This window comes from Betta splendens, chromosome 9 (assembly GCF_900634795.4).
Source record: "Betta splendens chromosome 9, fBetSpl5.4, whole genome shotgun sequence".
NCBI lineage: Eukaryota > Metazoa > Chordata > Actinopteri > Anabantiformes > Osphronemidae > Betta > Betta splendens.
The window spans coordinates 727,461-745,877 of NC_040889.2; the positions used below are offsets into that span (position 1 = coordinate 727,461).

Genomic DNA, 18,417 nt, shown 5'->3' on the forward strand with positions numbered 1-18,417 from the left:
TTGAGGCAATGTTCTTATTGCTTTCCACAGCTGAGGTTAAGGGTGCCTTCTCAATTCCATGCTACAAAAATATTAAGGCCTATGGGCGCCCTCTGCTGGCATGTGTTATATTGAGTTGAAATGTACAGTATGGATTCTCAACTGGTCCAGCTTACAGACCCACCATTACCCCAAAAGGTCGACCTAAATCAATGATACTTCTCATACACATTTAATCATTAGGCTGACATAACAATGAGAAGATTTCAACAACCAATTACTAAATGTATTCATTCACACATCATGTGTCATCAACACACTGTTTTCAAATTAAATACATTAACTGAAATTATGTAGCTGAGAATACTCAATCTGTGACACTGCATTATGGATCATGCATTATCCATATTTCTAAATAGCAGTTTTTAGAGAGTCAGACTTGTGTGTTGCCATGTTCACTTAGTGAACATTTGGCACACACTAAGTGTGCCAAATGTTTAGATCATTGATGAATGATTACAGTGTGAGCTCATGTACAGTAGATCCAGTACAAAGTTATTATCAAAATGGCAATAACTGGAAATGCCTTGAAGAATATTGCTACCTACACATCCCAAAGCAACGATTACCCTGATTGTTCTTCAAAATTGTTCCTAATCAAAACAAAAAACATGTTACCTGACCGTCATTGTTGGGAAAATATTGCATTTAATCACTGAAACATATTTTGCTGATTTATTGCAACCTTGTTAGCTGTGCTTATCAAGAACAGGGAGAACCTGTTGTAGCATGTTTGTTCTTGATTGCCTTTGCTGTAAACGGCTCACTCCTGCACAAGTAAAAATCCTAAAAGGTCTAAGCTGTTTGTGTCTGTTTTATTTAAGGTATAAATACACAGGCAATTCAAATTATTTCCCTAACAGTCATTAACTGATATTTCAGATTCAGAACATCGCACAGTTGCTCTTTCCACTTGGAGAGTCAGCTTCCTGCAGGAAACGATCCCAGTCAGGTCTGGAAAGCGGTAAATTTATCTGGAAGTGATTCCAGAATCTGAAGGCCAAGAGGATAGATCATGGTTTAGAAATCTTTGCTTAATAGATGATTTAAAACAACAATTTGATAAATAGTTCAAATCATAAGGGAAATCTGAGGTGGTTTTTATCCGAAACATATATAAATAAACTCAACATTACAATAGGCTTTATTTATGAGGTACAGCAGGGTGTATTTACTTGTGGTGGTAGACATCTGGGTCTCGACTGATGCGGTTCTGGAATCCGATGTACAGACCATCCCACAGACAGCCATGCAGCACGGTATATCTCATCACCCCTATCCGGTTTTTAATCTTAACAGAAGCAGAGCAGATCACTTATATTTGGAAATTAAACGAATAATCTTCAATAATTTGCACTTTCCGTATATTTTGGTGGATATTAGATGGATGCATTTTGAATTAACTGCATATTAGAAGACAAGGACGGTGGTGGATTTAGAGTGAATTGGAATAAAAGCCTAAGTTATCAAATTACATATGAGCAAAAATACTACTACTACTAATACTACAACTACTACTGTATCAATGATTACATTCGAAGATACAAGGGGCTTGTACTTATTGGCAACAGCCATGTTCTTTTCGTAATTAACACAGTTGCACATTGGCATCTTGCTGAACAAATAACATACTATATATTACTTTTCAACACCAACACACCCCATAATAATAACTCTCAATTATAATTATACACTAAATATAATTTGCAGCCATTCCAAATTGCAATTGCTTTGACCTGCAGTTTGCTTCTGATGCTCATTTGTAATTTCGAATAATTATTATTATTATTAGAATCATTAATATCTCAATGGTCTCCTGCTCATTAAGTAACTTTTAACGAATGACATCTCGAAAGACAGCTGAATTTCATTTGCCCTACAGTTTACTAAGATTTACCTCTATGTAGGAGTGTTCTCTGTCAGGTCTTGTGGTCGGGAATGAGAGATCTAAAAAATCCACCATGTAGTCATGGCCAGTAGCAAGGGGCTCAAAGTTGTCATCTGATTCGATCATCTTGAAAATATATCAGGCAAACATCAGTTGGCAGTAGAGAGGAGAGCAGGGGCAGCTAAGAGGCAGAAATGAGCTCAACAGTGAAGCAGAGAAGAACGAGCAAAAGTAAAAGAAAAAAAAAAAGAAAAGAAAAGTTTGCCAAAAGTGTATATGGCAGTTGCCCGAGAGCACAGAATCCACTACATCACGTATATTTACCCGCACGACAAGGTTGTAGTGTCGGAAGCCTGCCCATGTGTAATAAAACTGGATCCAGCTGTGATGTTTAAATATCTCACTGCTTATGGCGCCATTAAGTTCTTCCACATAGAAGTCAAAATCCCACCAGTCCTTGTAGATTTTCACACCGGTTGGGGGATCTGTGATGGCTGCTCTAAGTTTGGCATTGCAGTAAAGAAGACATTAACAATAAAAGATTCAATTTATTACATGCAGACTTTGAGGGAGAAATTCCATCTTTTGCAATTTGTTATTGTTTGGCTATCATGTGTACTTTTTTCTGATGACAGGGCAACATTGTGAACTAATTTGAGAACTAGCAAATGCAAGTATATCTGCGGTGTCTTTAATATGAAGTATGTAACACTCGAGTCTTCATAAAATTGAACAGGTGGATTTTCTTTTAATTTACAGCCATTATCATGGTCTAATGTACAACAGTTAAGTCTTGACATACCTGTTCAGGGGCTCTCTCAGAGCGAGGCCTAGATCTAGCACCGCGCCTGGCTTGGGTGTCCATGTTCTGATGTCGGGTGCCTGGCTGTTGATGAGGGCATTAAGGTCCTCTGCACTGTTTTTAACGTTTGTGTTCTTAATGCACCTTCACACATACACACAGAGCAGAGACACACAGACACACAGAAGGACTGGTTTAGATTTGATTCATTTTCTATCATAATTATGAACTGATGAATTTCTGAATGAGAGATAAACACTGAGCTAAACACAACAATTCTAGCAAGTATGATGTCATGGAAATACGATCCAAACCCTGTTCACTTGACTGTAATTTTTTTATTCATTGATATTGCACGTGGCCAAACCTGTCAGATGGATGAGCCTCCACAAAATACCCTGCGAACGGGCAGTAGATCCTCGGCTGCAGGGATTTCACCAGCGAAGCTTTGTAGTTCAGCAGCTTTTTCCTCTCATTCTTGATAAACTCCGCCTTCCACGAATCTGAGCACAGGTAAACAAAACCAGTCAGATCAGAGTGTTCAGTTTAACTGAATGAACCCAAATACGTCACTCCCCAAAAATGCTTCGAAGCAAGGGAAAAGGAGCATGGCGGCCTCTTTTATTTTATATGTTAACTTTAACATGCACATTTACACACATAAACATACACATTTACTGACTTATTAGCCTAAGGAGGACTTATTTGCCTAAGGAGGTGTTAAAGGGGGCTGTTGCCTATCTCCTCCCTTGAGGTTAATACGTTTATCTAGGAATGCATGGATGGCACTTCACTTTGTTTAAATTGTGTAGTCTTGTTGCTTCACACTCATGAACCTGATAACGTTCTGTTTAGTAAGTAAAATAACTACATTGTCTGTTGTTAATGATTGTCAAATTATGAACTAAAAGCATTTAGAGTCATATAGTCTTACGAGTTTATAGTCTGTTTTATGGATTTTCCCACAGTGAGCTCAATAAAGTTAATCTTTATCTTTATTTATCTTGAACATGATGAACAGCGGTGTTGTTCATCATGGTATGTGCGTGTAAAAGCCTCACCAGTGTATTTCCCACCATAGAAGGTCATGGGGAATCCAGATGCCCCCCCAGCGAAGTCACTCATCATCAAGTCGACCTTCTCCGGTAGCCTGCCTCCATTTGGTCTGGTGCAGTCCACAGTGTTCAGGATCTTGTGACCTTCATTCAAAGACCATTTTTAGGCCACACAAGTGAGGTATTTATTTACACTCCGCAACTCTTGAGCGGACCGATGACATTAAAAAGCATGCACCTTTATATTCAACAATGATGCAGGTGTCCATTTCAGGATGTACACCATCCATCAGGATCATGAATCTCAAGTGTTCATCAATCTGATGGAGAAGTGGAAGTGATGTAATGAGTGACGTAGGTACAGTTTTGTGATTTATATATTTGGGCAGTTCTTTCATTACAAATGTAGCTTTTCATTGCTTGTTCATTTATTTGTATTTTGCTGACTCACATTTTGCCAAACACCAAAAGGAACGACGTTGATGTTTGTCAGCATCACCTGGCTTTGCGCTAAATACCTTGTAATAGTAGGTAATATAATATTAGGACAGAGAAGTGAATGAAAATCTATTCACAATGTTTTGAATGAGTTAATAAATAAAAAATAAAATAAGATAAACACTTTGAAATCAATTCAACATATATATAAAATATATTTACCAACCAAAAGACTGGTCTGGATGTATCACCAACGTAAATGGGAACGTCTGGCCTCCGTTCTGACAGGACCTTCAGTGTGGGGTAACTGAAACAACACAGGAATGGGATCGTATTAACTGAAATTAATTAATGCAATGTGTAATAAAGGAAAGCTTGGAGTTAGATAAATGTGTGCTTACCTCTATGTGGTACCCTGGGGACTGCTGCTGTTGTAGTTGCTAGATTGAAATAGACAAACTCAATCCACCACTGATTTAACGTTTAAACTAATACTTTTGTTTTTTTTTTTACAAGTGATGACTCATTATTATCATCAAGAAAGAGAGGAAAAGAGAAGAGTTTCGAGAGAACCTGGTCTTCTGCAGGAGAAGAGTGTCTGTTGTGCATCTGGTCGTTCTGCCACGTTTTCTGCCATTTCCTGTTTTATTTTGGTAAGTTCCTGTCTAGATCCCGTTCTGCTTTAGTTATTTCTGCTTGATTCTCAGTCATGTGATTCATCAGCTATGTTCAATTGATTATTAGTTCTGTTATATATATACCCCAGTACTCACCCACAGCCTTTGCCAGATTGTTGCATTTGTTGTCACCACTTTACAGCGTACTCGTGTGTTCCAGTTCATGTTTTAACCAAGCTCTTGTTCTTGTCATTTATCCTGTTTTGCCTAGTCCCTGTCAGTACCTCTGCCTGTGTTTTGGAATTCCGTTTTTTGATCTCTGCCTGCCTGACTATGCTTCTGCCTGTCGATCTTGAAGTGAGGCCCAATATCAGTGATCAAACAAGTGTATACTCAAAGGTTTACTGAAGTCTATCCCAGAAATTCCAACAATGATTGTTGGATGCATGGTGATTCCACTGTTGTCTAGTCTTAAAGGTCCTAAAACATCCCTGATTAGGAAAATGTTTCTATTTCTATCATGTTTCCTGTCAACCTGTGTGTGTGTGTGTGTGTGTGTGTGTGTGTGTGTGTGTGTGTGTGTGTGTGTGTGTGTGTGTGTGTGTGTGTGTGTGTGTGTGTGTGTGTGTGTGTGTGTGTGTAAATAGCTTATGCTACAGAAAAGAAGATGATGATCGCAGAGCGGGATTTGTAGTTGTGAGAGGAGAAAGGATTGGTAACATTGTATATGAGGGAGGAGAGGAGCTGATGGAAATCAAGGAATGAACAAAAGTGAAAGTGTAAATGCTGTCAATCGAGAGAGAAGGAGAGAATATTATATTTTATTGTGTAGCCTGTAGAAAAGATGCAGAACATTGCATGGAACTTTGCTTGACAGAATAGTGAACTAGATACATTAACCAATGATGGAAGTTCTCATGTGAAACAGAATTCACCTACGCAGGATCGTTTTTATTCTATTGCGGGAAAGAAGAGGACAAAGAAGATTAAGCTCCATCCTGGACCATTGATAGCCCTGAGTGACACTGCTGACTCATTTAGCAGAATCAGGTCACAGGATAGCCTTTATAAATTTTAGTTCTCAATGACCGGACTGACTGATACATGCTTTACAGACTGACCCGTGTTTCGAGACTTCATCGCCCTTGGCTGCATCGCTGCTATACGTTGATGTTTGAATATTTATGCATGAACTGAATTGCAGTTGCTGGACAACATGGGAACTCCTGTTAAAGAGGAACAAAGGCTTTTCTTAGCCTTTCCCCTTCACTTTTGAAGGACTTTAAAATGTCCATTTTTAGATGAATTCTATAGTTCATCTTTGTTATTATATGTTATATATTGTATATATGGGCGGCACGGTGGTGCGGTGGGTAGCACTGTCGCCTCACAGCAAGAAGGTTCTGGGTTTGCACGTTCTCCCCGTGTTTGCGTGGGTTCTCTCCGGGTTCTCCGGCTTCCTCCCACAGTCCAAAGACGTGCATTAGGTTGATTGGCTTCTCTCCATTGCCCGTAGGTGTGAGTGTGTGCGTGAATGGTTGTCTGTCTATGTGTTGCCCTGCGATGGACTGGCGACCTGTCCAGGGTGTACCCTGCCTCTCGCCCGTAGCCAGCTGGGATAGGCTCCAGCACCCCGTGACCCCGCGCTAGGGAGTAAGCGGACAAGAAAATGGATGGATGGATATTGTATATACAGTATATCATATTATTATATTAGAGCATAATAGCATAGGCTTCTTCTGTGCCTGCTGCGAGTGACGTTAACAGGTCAAAATGAGTGTTCTATTTACAGTATAACCTTTGTATCTTGGCAGCGTTATTGTCAAAGGAATTTCTGGGGTAGACTCCAGGAAACGTTTGAGTAAACACGTATTGTTGATCACTGCTATTGGGCCTCACTTCAAAGGTTGGTATGCTGCCAAAGTAAGAACGGAACCAGATGTTTAGCTGATGTAGCTGATGTAGTTTGAGGGCCTAAAAGCTCATGCCTGAGCCTTTGGAGAGCAGAGCTCCATGGATCGGTAGATGACTCGTATCTGGGATTATGAGGTTCTCGAGCCGACACTCTTCTCCTGAAGGAGACCAGGTTCTCTCAACACTCTTTTCCTCACTTCCTTGTTGATAATAGTTTATTAATTTGTATTAATTTTTGGTCAAACATTGATGCAGTAGTGATTTGAGTTTTTGTAATTCAATCTAGCAACTACATTTTGTAGACCAACTATTTTCAGTTGGCCAACATTTCAGAACCCCTTTGTTTGTATTGTGACTTTGTCACAAGTAGTTACTCAGTTCATTCTAAATGAGCTCAAACCCATTCAGAGTTGCCTGCTCTCACGCCTTTTCAGATTCCGCATTTTTGTCACGCTCACGCTTCCAAATTCAAGACAATAGTCCAGGAAAATTAATGGCAAATTCAATAGTAACCGCTCTAAAAACGTGTGGTAAATTTTAAAACTAGCCAGAAAAGGGCTGATTTCTTCTATAGTGTGTGTGGCAAGATACAAAACAGTATGAGCAAAGCTGTCTATCTTTACCTCAACCCAGCTGCATAATAGGACAAACAAAGAAGTAACAATAATGAAGCCAAGCTAGTCTAGACAAAAATGTGTCTATAATGGTCAGCAGTGGAAGGCAGTGCTGATCACGAGTCTGTTTTCAGTGGTTGCCTTATGTTCAAAATTTATTACCAGCAAATGCGTCAATGCCACACACTAAGTGATCCCAGTAAATCTCTCTACCATAATAAAGGTTTCAGTTTAAAAGCTCAGCCACAGTCACCTGTATGGGCCTTTTTATTTGATATTGTGTGTCAATCATACAGAACCTAAATCCAGAGTATTTGCAACCATAAAAACACAGTTAGTGTACACCATGGCGCTGGGAGTTTACCTAAGGTGGTCAGAGTGCATATGGCTGATGTAGATGAGATCGGCTTTGCACAGTTTGTCCAGGGCATCTGCTGGAGGCTCATGGAGAAGCCACCAGCCTCTGGCAAACGCAGGGCCCGTTAACCAGGGATCAAACATGAACCGCCGCTGCCCAAGCTGCACCTCCATGCAGGCGTGTGTGAGGTACGTAACCTGGGTAGGAAATTCACGAGGCGCAATATGTTAGATCATTGTTACACAGTGAAGAAGCTGATGACATTGTTGATGTTGATGACAACATTTAAACATGTGTGACTGCTGTTTCTCTAGGACTTAGCAGTATGCAGTATCTGTCTGTGTGTCCTCCATCCTCTTTGTTTTCTGGGAATCGTGGGAATGTTTTCTTTTTTGGACTGGATGTGAGCCTGGAGCTCCTTCTCTTTGATAACACAATCACAATTTGCCAGGTAGGAGCCAGAAGAGACTGTGAGGGGGATTTGTTGCATTTGAATGTTTTGGCTGCTGTACACATTTTTCATTTAGCTTCCTAACTACTGTATCTGCCCCAAGCCCGGATAAAGGACCTAACAATAGCCACTATCTAAATCAGTCACACAATCGTTGGAGTGGAAACTGTGTGACGGAGGGGGCTTTGTTGCTTTTGGCCCTTTCCTTCCTCTGCCTGATGACTAGCTGGATATTTGTTGTATTCCTCCACACTTTACACTGTCTCCACAAGTCAAATCCACTTTTGTTTTGTGCATGTTTAAAGGCAGGAAGTCTAGCTGTGACAAATGTGTAAGAGGTAGAAAAAAAGTGTCAGCCTAACATTTGAAATCAAAGGGGTGATGTTTAATGTAGGTGGTTACGCTCCACAAATTGTCCGTAAGTTAAAGGAAAAGAGGTGATTCTGAAGAGAATTAGATAAGGTGATAGAGAATATTTCTAGAGGGTTACAAGATTGGGGCAGACTTAAAGTGGCAGCTTTATTGGCCAAGTTTGCACAAGACAGTCTGATTCCGTCTTTTTATACTCTTGTAGCATGAAACAGGAATGGTTTATATATCAATTGGAAAAATTACATAAATTATTTACATACATTTAGAGCACACTATATCACATACAGTCATTGCATTGACTTGCCCTATGTGAGTGGCGAGTTTAGCTCAGACAGGTGCTGACTCTGTGCCTGATCAAGAGAATAGCTGAAAAGTGAAGAAGCAGCTGTGTGTAAAACAGCATACATACTTTCACTTCTCCATCCTTGAGCTCCAGAGGCTCCCGAGGGTCCACCAGCCAGGGGTCCTCAGGTTTCAATTCAACCAGCTGAAGGCCACCGTCAACCAGCATCTCCACCTCTGTGCATGTGACACAACAAGCATTAATCAGCGCTTTGCAGAATTGTCACTGTCACAATGTTTGCACACCATATGCTCTGTTGCTTAAAAATATACAGGAATGCTGTGTTTGTTGAAGGGGAAATTGTGTATAATTATGATTTTTTTTATTCCAAGCACAGCCGTCCATATCCTGTGTTTTACCAATATTAGAAGTACAATCATGACAGGTTTAGGTTTAAGCAGAACTTACCAAGCTCGTCCTGTAAAAAGCTGTCTGGTGGGTTCATGTATTTCATTGTAGACACATTCAGTCTCCAGTTGTGTTTAGTGCATTTGACAGTCCTGTAACAACAGAACAGCCCTGAAGCCATACTGAAACTTGACGGAATGAAAATCCTACGTGTTTCTCACCTGCCGTTCAGGTCCTCAATGTCCTTTATGAACAACCCCCCTTGGTGTTTACATTGATTCCTGCATGCTCTAAAGCCTTTAGGGCTTTTGTAAATGATGTAACATGTACCATCCTCTGAGCTTTTCTTGAAATTCACTCCTCTTTTGAGTAACCCAGCTGCTTCAGCATCCAGCGACAGCACCACCTTTGCAGTTTGAGCGGCCATTTTATCTAGACACCGGAGGACAATAGTTAAAGTTTAGGTTCTGAGGTTGTTGCAGGAACAGTAAAAGGCATTAACATCAAGTCTACCGATTATACTTACTTTTGATTGATTACATTTGATCTGAACAATACTATACTTTCGAGTAACCAATAATAGGGTCACCAGAAAAACCACCAATACAAAGGTAGGTATTACTGTACATGTTTAATTCTATCACAAACACAGGCTTGTTGTTTAAAATAAACAAAAAATAATAATAAATAAATAATAAAGCTCTTTTATTGTTTCTTATTTAACACTCTTATCTAGTGCATTGCATGGTGTCAATTGAATAAAATAAAAAAATGTTGTACCTGTTTACACTGATGTACAAAACCTTCTTTTTCTAAATATGCTAGTCTTAATGTAAAGTTACAATTAGTTTCTGATTAGCAACTGATTAGCAACTGGGCATTTGCGCTTATACTCCGGTAGAGTTGCAGACCAGAATTCCTGAATTTGCTGCAAATGAAAAACTAAAATAAAGTAAATCCCATATTTTAAACAATTATCAGCTTATCAGAAAAAACACCTTATTATTGTAAGTGATTACAAAAGTTGTTAAAAAAAATTGGAAAATGTGTTGCTTTCTGATTAATTGTTAGGACATGGGGAGGGGGGAAAATTCGTAGGAGTATACTATATATATAGATGGGAGTGCTAAAGTAGCATGCAGAGTGACAGTCGCAAGTTCTTAACAGAATCCATTAGAGGTCAATAGACATTTTGCCTGGCTATTAGGAGTCAGAATCACTACACGGGGCGGGCAAAGCATGCTTGAGTGAGAGAATGGGTAAGTGTGACAGGGGGTGAGGATGATTCTGGCTGCGCTGTGTGCGGTGCCTGGGCAGTAGTACTGCGATCCGGGGTCTCGTCTATCTCTTCCTGGCTGGGGGTCGTGGGGGGCGGTGGGATGGGTAGCAGAGCTAGTCTGAAACCTGGCTCTGCGGAACCGGCGGTTTTAATTGCATTAGTCATACCTAGTCACTCAGGACTTTGGAAGCTGCCTCTGGGGGGGGGGGGGGTTCTGGGGTGCCTTTACCGCTGCCCCCTGCTTCTCCTAGGTCGAGGTGGGTGGGCGGGGCTCGGGAGGTGCTGCGGTCCCTGCCTGGGGTCATATGGGCAGCGAGCCAGAGACCTACCCTCCCGATGAATGAGAAGAAGCGAATGGTGTGGGTGTACGAATGTATCTGAGAGTGCACGGGTTCACGTATGATTGAGTAGTTGTTTGTGAGAGAGTTTGTGGTAGTGTGTGTGAGTGTGTGTCTGTATGTTTGTGAGTACATATGCACAGGGGCGCCACTAACAGTTGTGGGCCCTATGGAAACATTTGAGGGTGGGCCCTACAATATAGAAAGAGTACTGACCACTATTTAATAATAGAAGAATCAGAATCAGTTATTTGTTTTGACAAAAACGTACTATTATTCCGTTAAAATTACGGAATGATGACGCTATGAAATTAAAATGTGAAGCCTTTTTTTCAGGTTAGGAGGAAAAGTGTTAAAAGATTGATTCTGTAAAACTGTCAGCGTGAGAGCTTGGAATCTTGGAAGTAGTTAAAGTGAGCGCTCTTGCCGCTCTCGTCAAATAGCCCATCTTTGATGTTTTTTTCCGTTTGTAAGCTCGCTTCAGCAGTGAGGAGAAACAGTAGCAGCTCATGTTCTACATCTTGTAATAAAATGCAAAAAACGAACGCCTTGTGTGGACATTTTTATTCTGTTCACTGGTTGTGTAGCAGCACATAGTGCACGCGCTGTGAGGGCAGTACATGAAGTGTCAGCTATGAAAGTAACGCTAACATTATACTGCAAAGAAGGACCGCGAATAAACAAGGCTTTCTTAAAAAAATTCACATGAACTACAAACATGTAAATTAACAAGTTAGTTCACATATAGTATGTGCAAATTGCCCCAGACCTAGACACGCATAGACGTGACTAGGGCTGTTGGATAGGACTCGTCAAACAGGTGTGTTATGTTCTGCTGTGTGTTTGAGACGCCAATGCAGTCATTTCTTTCTTCTACCACAGCATGCGCAATTTTAATTTTGTCCATAAAACATTTGTTTTGTGGATGTAAATTGTCTATTTTTTCTATTATTTCATTGCTTTGTTAATTAAGGCAATACGACAGTGACACAGTGACAGTGTTAAACATCCATAGCTTGATATTTGTTGATGAGCTAAACCTTTACCTAAGGGTTACAGTAGTTTGAGCTTTTTCTTCTTTGCACAGGTTAGTTTCATTTATTACAGCTACAGGCTCAACATATCATCAACACTTTTCTCCACCATACATGCTAAACAAATAAATATTATATAATATATTATATACATATTAACAACAAAGAGTTTACTACTAATAATGTGTTTTTTGTAAATGTTAAACATACATTTATTAACACATTACAAAGTATTGATATTTGAACAGATAAAAAGGTTTAGTTGATAATTTTCCTTTTTTTCCTTTTATTTCTTTTTACGATATTTTTTTCTTTAAATTTGCTTTTGTTTTAAAAAAAATCGTTTTCTATTTTTGAAGGAAGTCTATCTAAGGATTAGACTTGCGCACACAGATGTCAGTTGGTCCCAGCCGCTTTACATAAGATGGTAACAATTAAATGTGAATTTTATTTTATCTTTTTATCTTCTTTTTAAAATCCAATGTTTGCTTTTTATTTGCTGTTTCTACTTAATATACTTTAGCCATTATTTTTGACCACGACATCGGTTTGTTTGCGTAAAAGTTCTGGTTGACAGATGTTGAATTTAAGTCAAAGTGCGAGCTGTGATGAACGAAAACGGACTTACTTTAAGGGAAAATGAGAGTTTCCGTCGCCTGCCGCACTTAGAAACAGGTCCGAACTACAAATGAAACGACGCCGTCCTCATCCCTCCCCTCACCCCCGGCAGGAAACCGGTGCACACGCGCAAATTAAGATTATAGTTTCCTTCTCAGACGATATAGACTGAAATCAAGCCGTCTGGTGGCTAAGTTGTCCAGAGGATAAAATACAAAACACATTAGTTTCTGGTTTCTCATGATATGAGTGAAAAACAGAATGTATTCAAAGCACAGTTTCAAAAACCAATAAAACAACTGAAAAATGTTTCTTCAAAACCAGACAAAGAAATTAATTTAAAGCTGTTTTCAATTTTTCCGTTTTGAGAAAAAAAAACGACTCCTTATCTCCTTTTCACAGCTTTTAATCTGGGGGGGGAATCAAACTGTTTAAATGTACACCGACCCCAGCCGCTTTACATAAACTGGTAACAACATTTTAGTTATCCTTTTTAATCCAATGTTTGCTTTTTATTCGCACTAATCAATAATCAATCTATTAATCTAATCAATATGGTCTGTGTATGTTTTAACAGTTTGATTTCCTCACCAAATTAAAAGTTGGGAAAACGAGAAAACGACTCGTTTTCAAGAAAACTACTCGTTTTCTCGTTCTCAGTTTTTTTCACAAAACAAGAAAACGGGAAACGGCTTTAAATCCAATTCCGTGTTTAGTTTTGAAAACACTGTTTTCAGCTCGTTTATTCGTTGGGTGCTATAATTAAGTTCCGTTGTTTTCATCCAAGAAAACGGATGTTCTTTTTAATTTATCTTCTGGACCACTTAACCAGAAAACGGTTTGATTTCAGCCGATGTTGTCTGGAAAGAAAAATAAAATTCCATTACTTAATTTGAGCTTGAGTACCGGCTTTCTGTGGTCGTTGTACTGTGTTTCAAAGTAAGAGTCTCGCATTCTTAAGCCGCGCGTCTGGCGTCTAACGTCGCTAGACGGGGGTCTCTCGTTACAATACGAAAGTACTGGACTTACTGGGAGCTGTGGCCCTGACTACTTTACCTGCCATGACAGCCAACCCAAACAACCACGTGCTCTGTTACCACCTTGTTCATACACATTGTTCTGCACATTACACTATACATGTATGTTTATATATGCACAGCTGTATCCATCTGATAAGGCTGGACAGGTTGAAACAGACTGTAACCACGTCAGACCGCAGGGGTCAATAGAAGAAGTAGGGCCTGAATGTGCGTTTGTCAGAGTGGAGAATAAGTTCTGACTTTTTGCTGTGGATGCGACAAATGTTGTTCTACATTCATGCATGTATTTTACAATCTTCAGAGTAATAATCTAAAGATCCTGGGTTGAGGCACATTGGCTCCTTTGGGGATGACCCACAAATTACCTTCTATAACTTCTATAAGACGTTAAATGACTAGTGCACATCACAAGGTCAAATATTGTAGTGGCTGTTTACCACATCCATAACCTTAAAGGCAGCTTAGCTTGGAAACACCTAGCGTGTTACGTTTTTGTGTTGTCCAAATACTTATTGACTTTTGTGTAGCTTCACCTGATAAGCAGATCCAGAGACAGTCCTTATGGTCGAAAAAAAATTGATTGTCCATGACACAGCTCGGTCCAACACCGATTGCTATCTAATATACTGCTAGATGCTTTCTGCTATCAGCTGTTACATGTTTCAGGTCTTATATCCAATTTACGTGCGGTCATAAACTTATATCAAAACACATCCATTTATGTGTTTTTATGCACAGCTGTATCCATTTGAAGACGCAGATGTTCAGGTGGGTGAACAGGTTTAAACAGACTGTCACCAGGTCAGACCACAGGGGTCAATAGAAGAAGTACAGCCTCCTTGTGTGTAACCGGCACCCAACAAGACTCCATATTGACCTCAGTGAGATCAGTCATAACCACACAGGTTAGTACAGTTCATCGACGGCTCCATGAGCGCAGCTTGCTGCAGGAGTATTGTTGCACTGAGCTGTGGCAGAATGGGTCAATGCTGTGCCTGAAATGGATGGAGGAGCCTGTGTACACAGGTTTTGGGTTTGTGATTATGAAAGAATTGTCACTTTATTTATTGTGTTATTGCTCCTCTTTATGCAATTTGTAAGTTAGTGTTTTATTGTCATACAGTACCATCATCTGTTTTTCTTTTAATAAATGTTTTTTGTACTCAGAAAAAACAAAAAGGCAGTTTTTTTGGAACAGTGTATTTCATGGCTAACAATGCTGGACAGCTAACACACTCACAGGACCCGTAAGGTGTTGTTTTAATTGGAGCATGCTTCTACCAGACCACAGCAGCCACAGGAAAACATTCATACAGTATGAATGATGAGTTTACTGTCATGGTTTTGCTCATTTACAGTATGTGCAGACATGTAGTTGTGTAGTAAATTTGATCATTGCTTATGGGACCAATACAGAGAGTAGATGGGTTCATGTGTGTCCTCAGTTACTGGGGTTAAAGGGACAGATAACACGGCCAAGTGCCAGGTCTTAGTAGCCACATAGGCGGTTACTTCCTCAAAGTAAGCATCTACTTGTCCTTATTTGGACATGAGGAATGATCGTAGGTAGTGGTTACAAGCAGGCCTTCTCAGGCTGGGGTTTTCAGAGCACTTCGCAGAGAAGACCTCTCAGTTCTCTCTGCAGAGGAACAAGCAGGTGAAATCTCTGCCTCTCTTGCAGTTACTCTCTTGTAATTACTCTCTTGCATTTACTTTCTTGTAATCTTTCTCTGATTGTATTGATTTACCATATGTAATAAATCCGTATGCTATTGATTTAAACTTTAAAGTTGCTTCTGTGTGAGGAGCTGTTAATGTGTCTGAACACGCCAGTAGCACAACTCTTACTGGTTTAACTGGTCTCATTTTAAAAGTGGTAAAATAACTCGGTGGTCACTTGTGACCTACAGTTTCAATCAGACACAACATGTGGAAGAAAAAACATGTTGCTGCAACAATGAGTTGTATGTCTGAGTCTTGGGGTGTGTTCCAGAAAGCAGGTTATGTGACATACCCAGGTTAGCTTGAGGGTATGTTAGTGATTAACCTCAGCTTTCGGTTCCAAAAACTGAGGTAACCTTTAGGGTATGTACAGTATGTAACTATAGCAACTGAGTCTCTGAACATAACCTGCTCCGGAGCAGGCGTTTTTGTATAATTTTGTATAATTGGGTGAGCATGTGGGAAAGGTAACGTATGTGTGGCACTCATCTCAAACTCTGCGTGTTATTAGAACTAATTCCACAGAGTGGCAGGTTTGTTCTTTCTATGATAATCCATGACACATATTTTAATACATACAGCTCAGACATACTGCACACACAGTATTGTGTGTGCAGTATATCCTTCAGTCAATGAGGGAGACTATGTTAATAGGAAGTTATTTCACAGTATCAATGTGCAGGTAACTATTATTTCCTGACCAGAATCTTTTGGTGTAACGACCATTACACTCATTACAGTTTCCACTAACTAGTGACTATGTGATCCAACCCATCTCATCAGTAATATGGGAGCAAAATGGCCAGGGTCGGTACATGATTCCAGAATCTTCAGCGAGTCATCACTATGCCACATGTTTCAACAGGGTATGTTGTAATTTACACAAGTTCTTGTTTTTAATGTATTGTTTTACACATTTCAATCATTACAGGACACTACAATGGCTACTTGCTGGGGGACAGAGGGTGCCCTGTTTGATGACACCCGAGCCTGGACCACAGACACGGTTCAACAAGGCCTACAGCAGAACACGAGCCAAGGTGGAGGCGTGGGTGTCTACGTGGCCTCAGGGTCAGTCCAGAGATGGCATGTGACATTATAGTGGCTTGTGGTGCCACCCTCCTTGTCCTGCTGAAGATGACCAAGAGTAGACCACAGAGATGGAAGACTCTTAAGACACATTGTAGAAGCCTATGCAATATATGCAGTTAAATAAAATAAGCCTGCATACTACTGTTAGGCAGATTCAAATATCCTAGTGATAGAGATAGTAGTTGATTTAAAGGCAGAAAAAAACAAAATTAGTACTACATTACTAATTACAGTACTACTTACATTTCACTAAATTACTTTGTGTTGTGGGAGGTAGTGTGGGATGAAGTGCCCCAGGAATGCCCTCAACCACTGGTCACCCTTTATTCAGGGACAGAGCCAGCTCCTCAGATGGGGTAAGGGGAGGTGGTGGTGCCCCCCCAGCTGTCTGACAAGCCTCTGCCTTATTTCTATTAGCTACATTACAGAAAGAATGTGTTAAAACATGTTTAATACATAGATCCTGTAACTGTGTAATCAAATCTTACCTTTTTGTAGAATGTTTTTGTGTTTCATCTTGATTTAGGACAGAGTTCTTCTTGCTCCAGAAGGATTACACTGTATTAAACAAGAATACTGTTTTACTGTTATCCAATATTATTTTAATCTTATGAAATCGATAGTGCAAACAATGTGTATGTCATGTTTAAAAAGTGAAATTATTTTTGTGATAACCTTTATGGTCTTGCTGTAACAAGCCTGTTAAGCAGGGGTGGGAATCAGTTTCACTACAGCTCATTGAGCTGATCTGTGGAGTTTCCTGCCTTTGGAGAGCTGTCTCCATTACAACGGCGCAGCTGCAGTACATCAGTGATTGAGCTGCAGGTGTACACATTCAGCTTTTTTCATACTACTTGATCTTTCTTACATAGGTATATTTAGCTATACTTGTATTGTATCAGGCCTGCGATGGACTGGCGACCCGTCCAGGGTGTACCCTGCCTTTCGCCCATAGCCAGCTGGGTTAGGCTCCAGCACCCCCGTGACCCCGCATTAGGGAATAAGCGGTTTGAAAAATGGATGGATGGATGGATGGATGGATGGATGGATGGATGGATTGTATCAACCACTTTCAGCTATTAAAAAACATTTTTTAGCTTTTTTAAGGAATGAATTTAGCAGTTTATGCAAATTTATAGTGCAATGCCTTGTGCACCATTATAACTATAACACTATGAACACAAGAATGGTTACTTTACGCACATGCCTTAGCAGCTCAAGCTTCTGCTCAAAGGGTATTGGCATCAATCACAATGAACACAGCATGACAGTCTGTACCTGTCTGAGGCCAGTACAACCAATAAGCTCTTTTCAAGTGATTGATGCCAATATCTTTTGATCAGAAGCTAATTTCTGTGTCATTTTAACTTCATCAAACTCTTGGTTATATTAACAGAGTTAATAAATGTTCACTCTATTTAACCACTGACTGTACCCTTCTGAGGCCAGTAGAACTAGAACTAGGGTGATGGCGTTTTCATGTTGCCAAAAAGTGATTTATGCCAATATCTTTTGATCAGTAAGTTTATTTCTGCTCCTTGTTCTCTGCTTGATTATGTTGAAAGATAAATAATAAATAGTTAAATAGATGAATAAACATCCAGTTCATCTTATCACTTCCTGAACCTGTTTGAGACTAGTTGGACCAGTAAAATGCTGTTTGTAACAAAAAGTGATTAAAGTCTCTCAGTTTTGATGGAACACTTATTTCTGCCTCATATTGTTTACTTTGATTCTTTTGGGAAAACCAGGCCAGAGGTCACTATATAAACAAAATAGTGACTTAGTCATTATGTCATAAGGCGCAATTGACCTTGGTCTAAATTTTGAAATTAAAAAACAAATCGTCTTTAGGTTGTGCATAGCGCCAGAGCGCATGCGCACTGCAACGTCAAGGGCGGACGTTCAGTGTCAAAAATTGTAAATGTAACTGTCTATTTTTCCACTTGAATAAATATATTTTATGTCTATTCAGTTCTTCATTCAACCTTTTTGCCGTCAGTGTTTATTTAAGTCATGCTTAATTTTCTATTGTCGTTGAGGGAAATCACTAAA

At 39.8% G+C, this 18,417-nt stretch overlaps 1 protein-coding gene across 3 annotated transcripts; it reads right to left on the minus strand.

The window, feature by feature from the left end:
* Positions 1-840: 840 nt before the first annotated feature.
* cmah (cytidine monophospho-N-acetylneuraminic acid hydroxylase) lies at positions 841-12,669 on the minus strand. 3 transcript variants are annotated; one of them, XM_029161901.3, is made up of 15 exons: positions 12,519-12,669; positions 9,461-9,671; positions 9,300-9,391; positions 8,958-9,067; positions 7,732-7,922; positions 4,449-4,529; positions 4,236-4,302; positions 4,023-4,104; positions 3,806-3,928; positions 3,097-3,232; positions 2,730-2,873; positions 2,252-2,426; positions 1,937-2,053; positions 1,215-1,330; positions 841-1,032 (listed from the first exon to the last, which is right to left on the minus strand). In XM_029161901.3, exons 2-15 carry the CDS (start codon positions 9,664-9,666, stop codon positions 924-926), a joined length of 1,749 nt encoding a protein of 582 aa, XP_029017734.1. In that variant the 5' UTR covers positions 9,667-9,671; positions 12,519-12,669; the 3' UTR covers positions 841-923. The 3 variants fall into 3 exon arrangements, with proteins under 3 accessions (XP_029017734.1, XP_029017733.1, XP_029017735.1); XM_029161900.3 differs by having other exon boundaries at positions 3,791-3,928; positions 12,519-12,668; XM_029161902.3 differs by lacking the exons at positions 841-1,032; positions 1,215-1,330 and having other exon boundaries at positions 1,937-2,126; positions 3,791-3,928.
* Between the last annotated feature and the right edge of the window lie 5,748 nt (positions 12,670-18,417).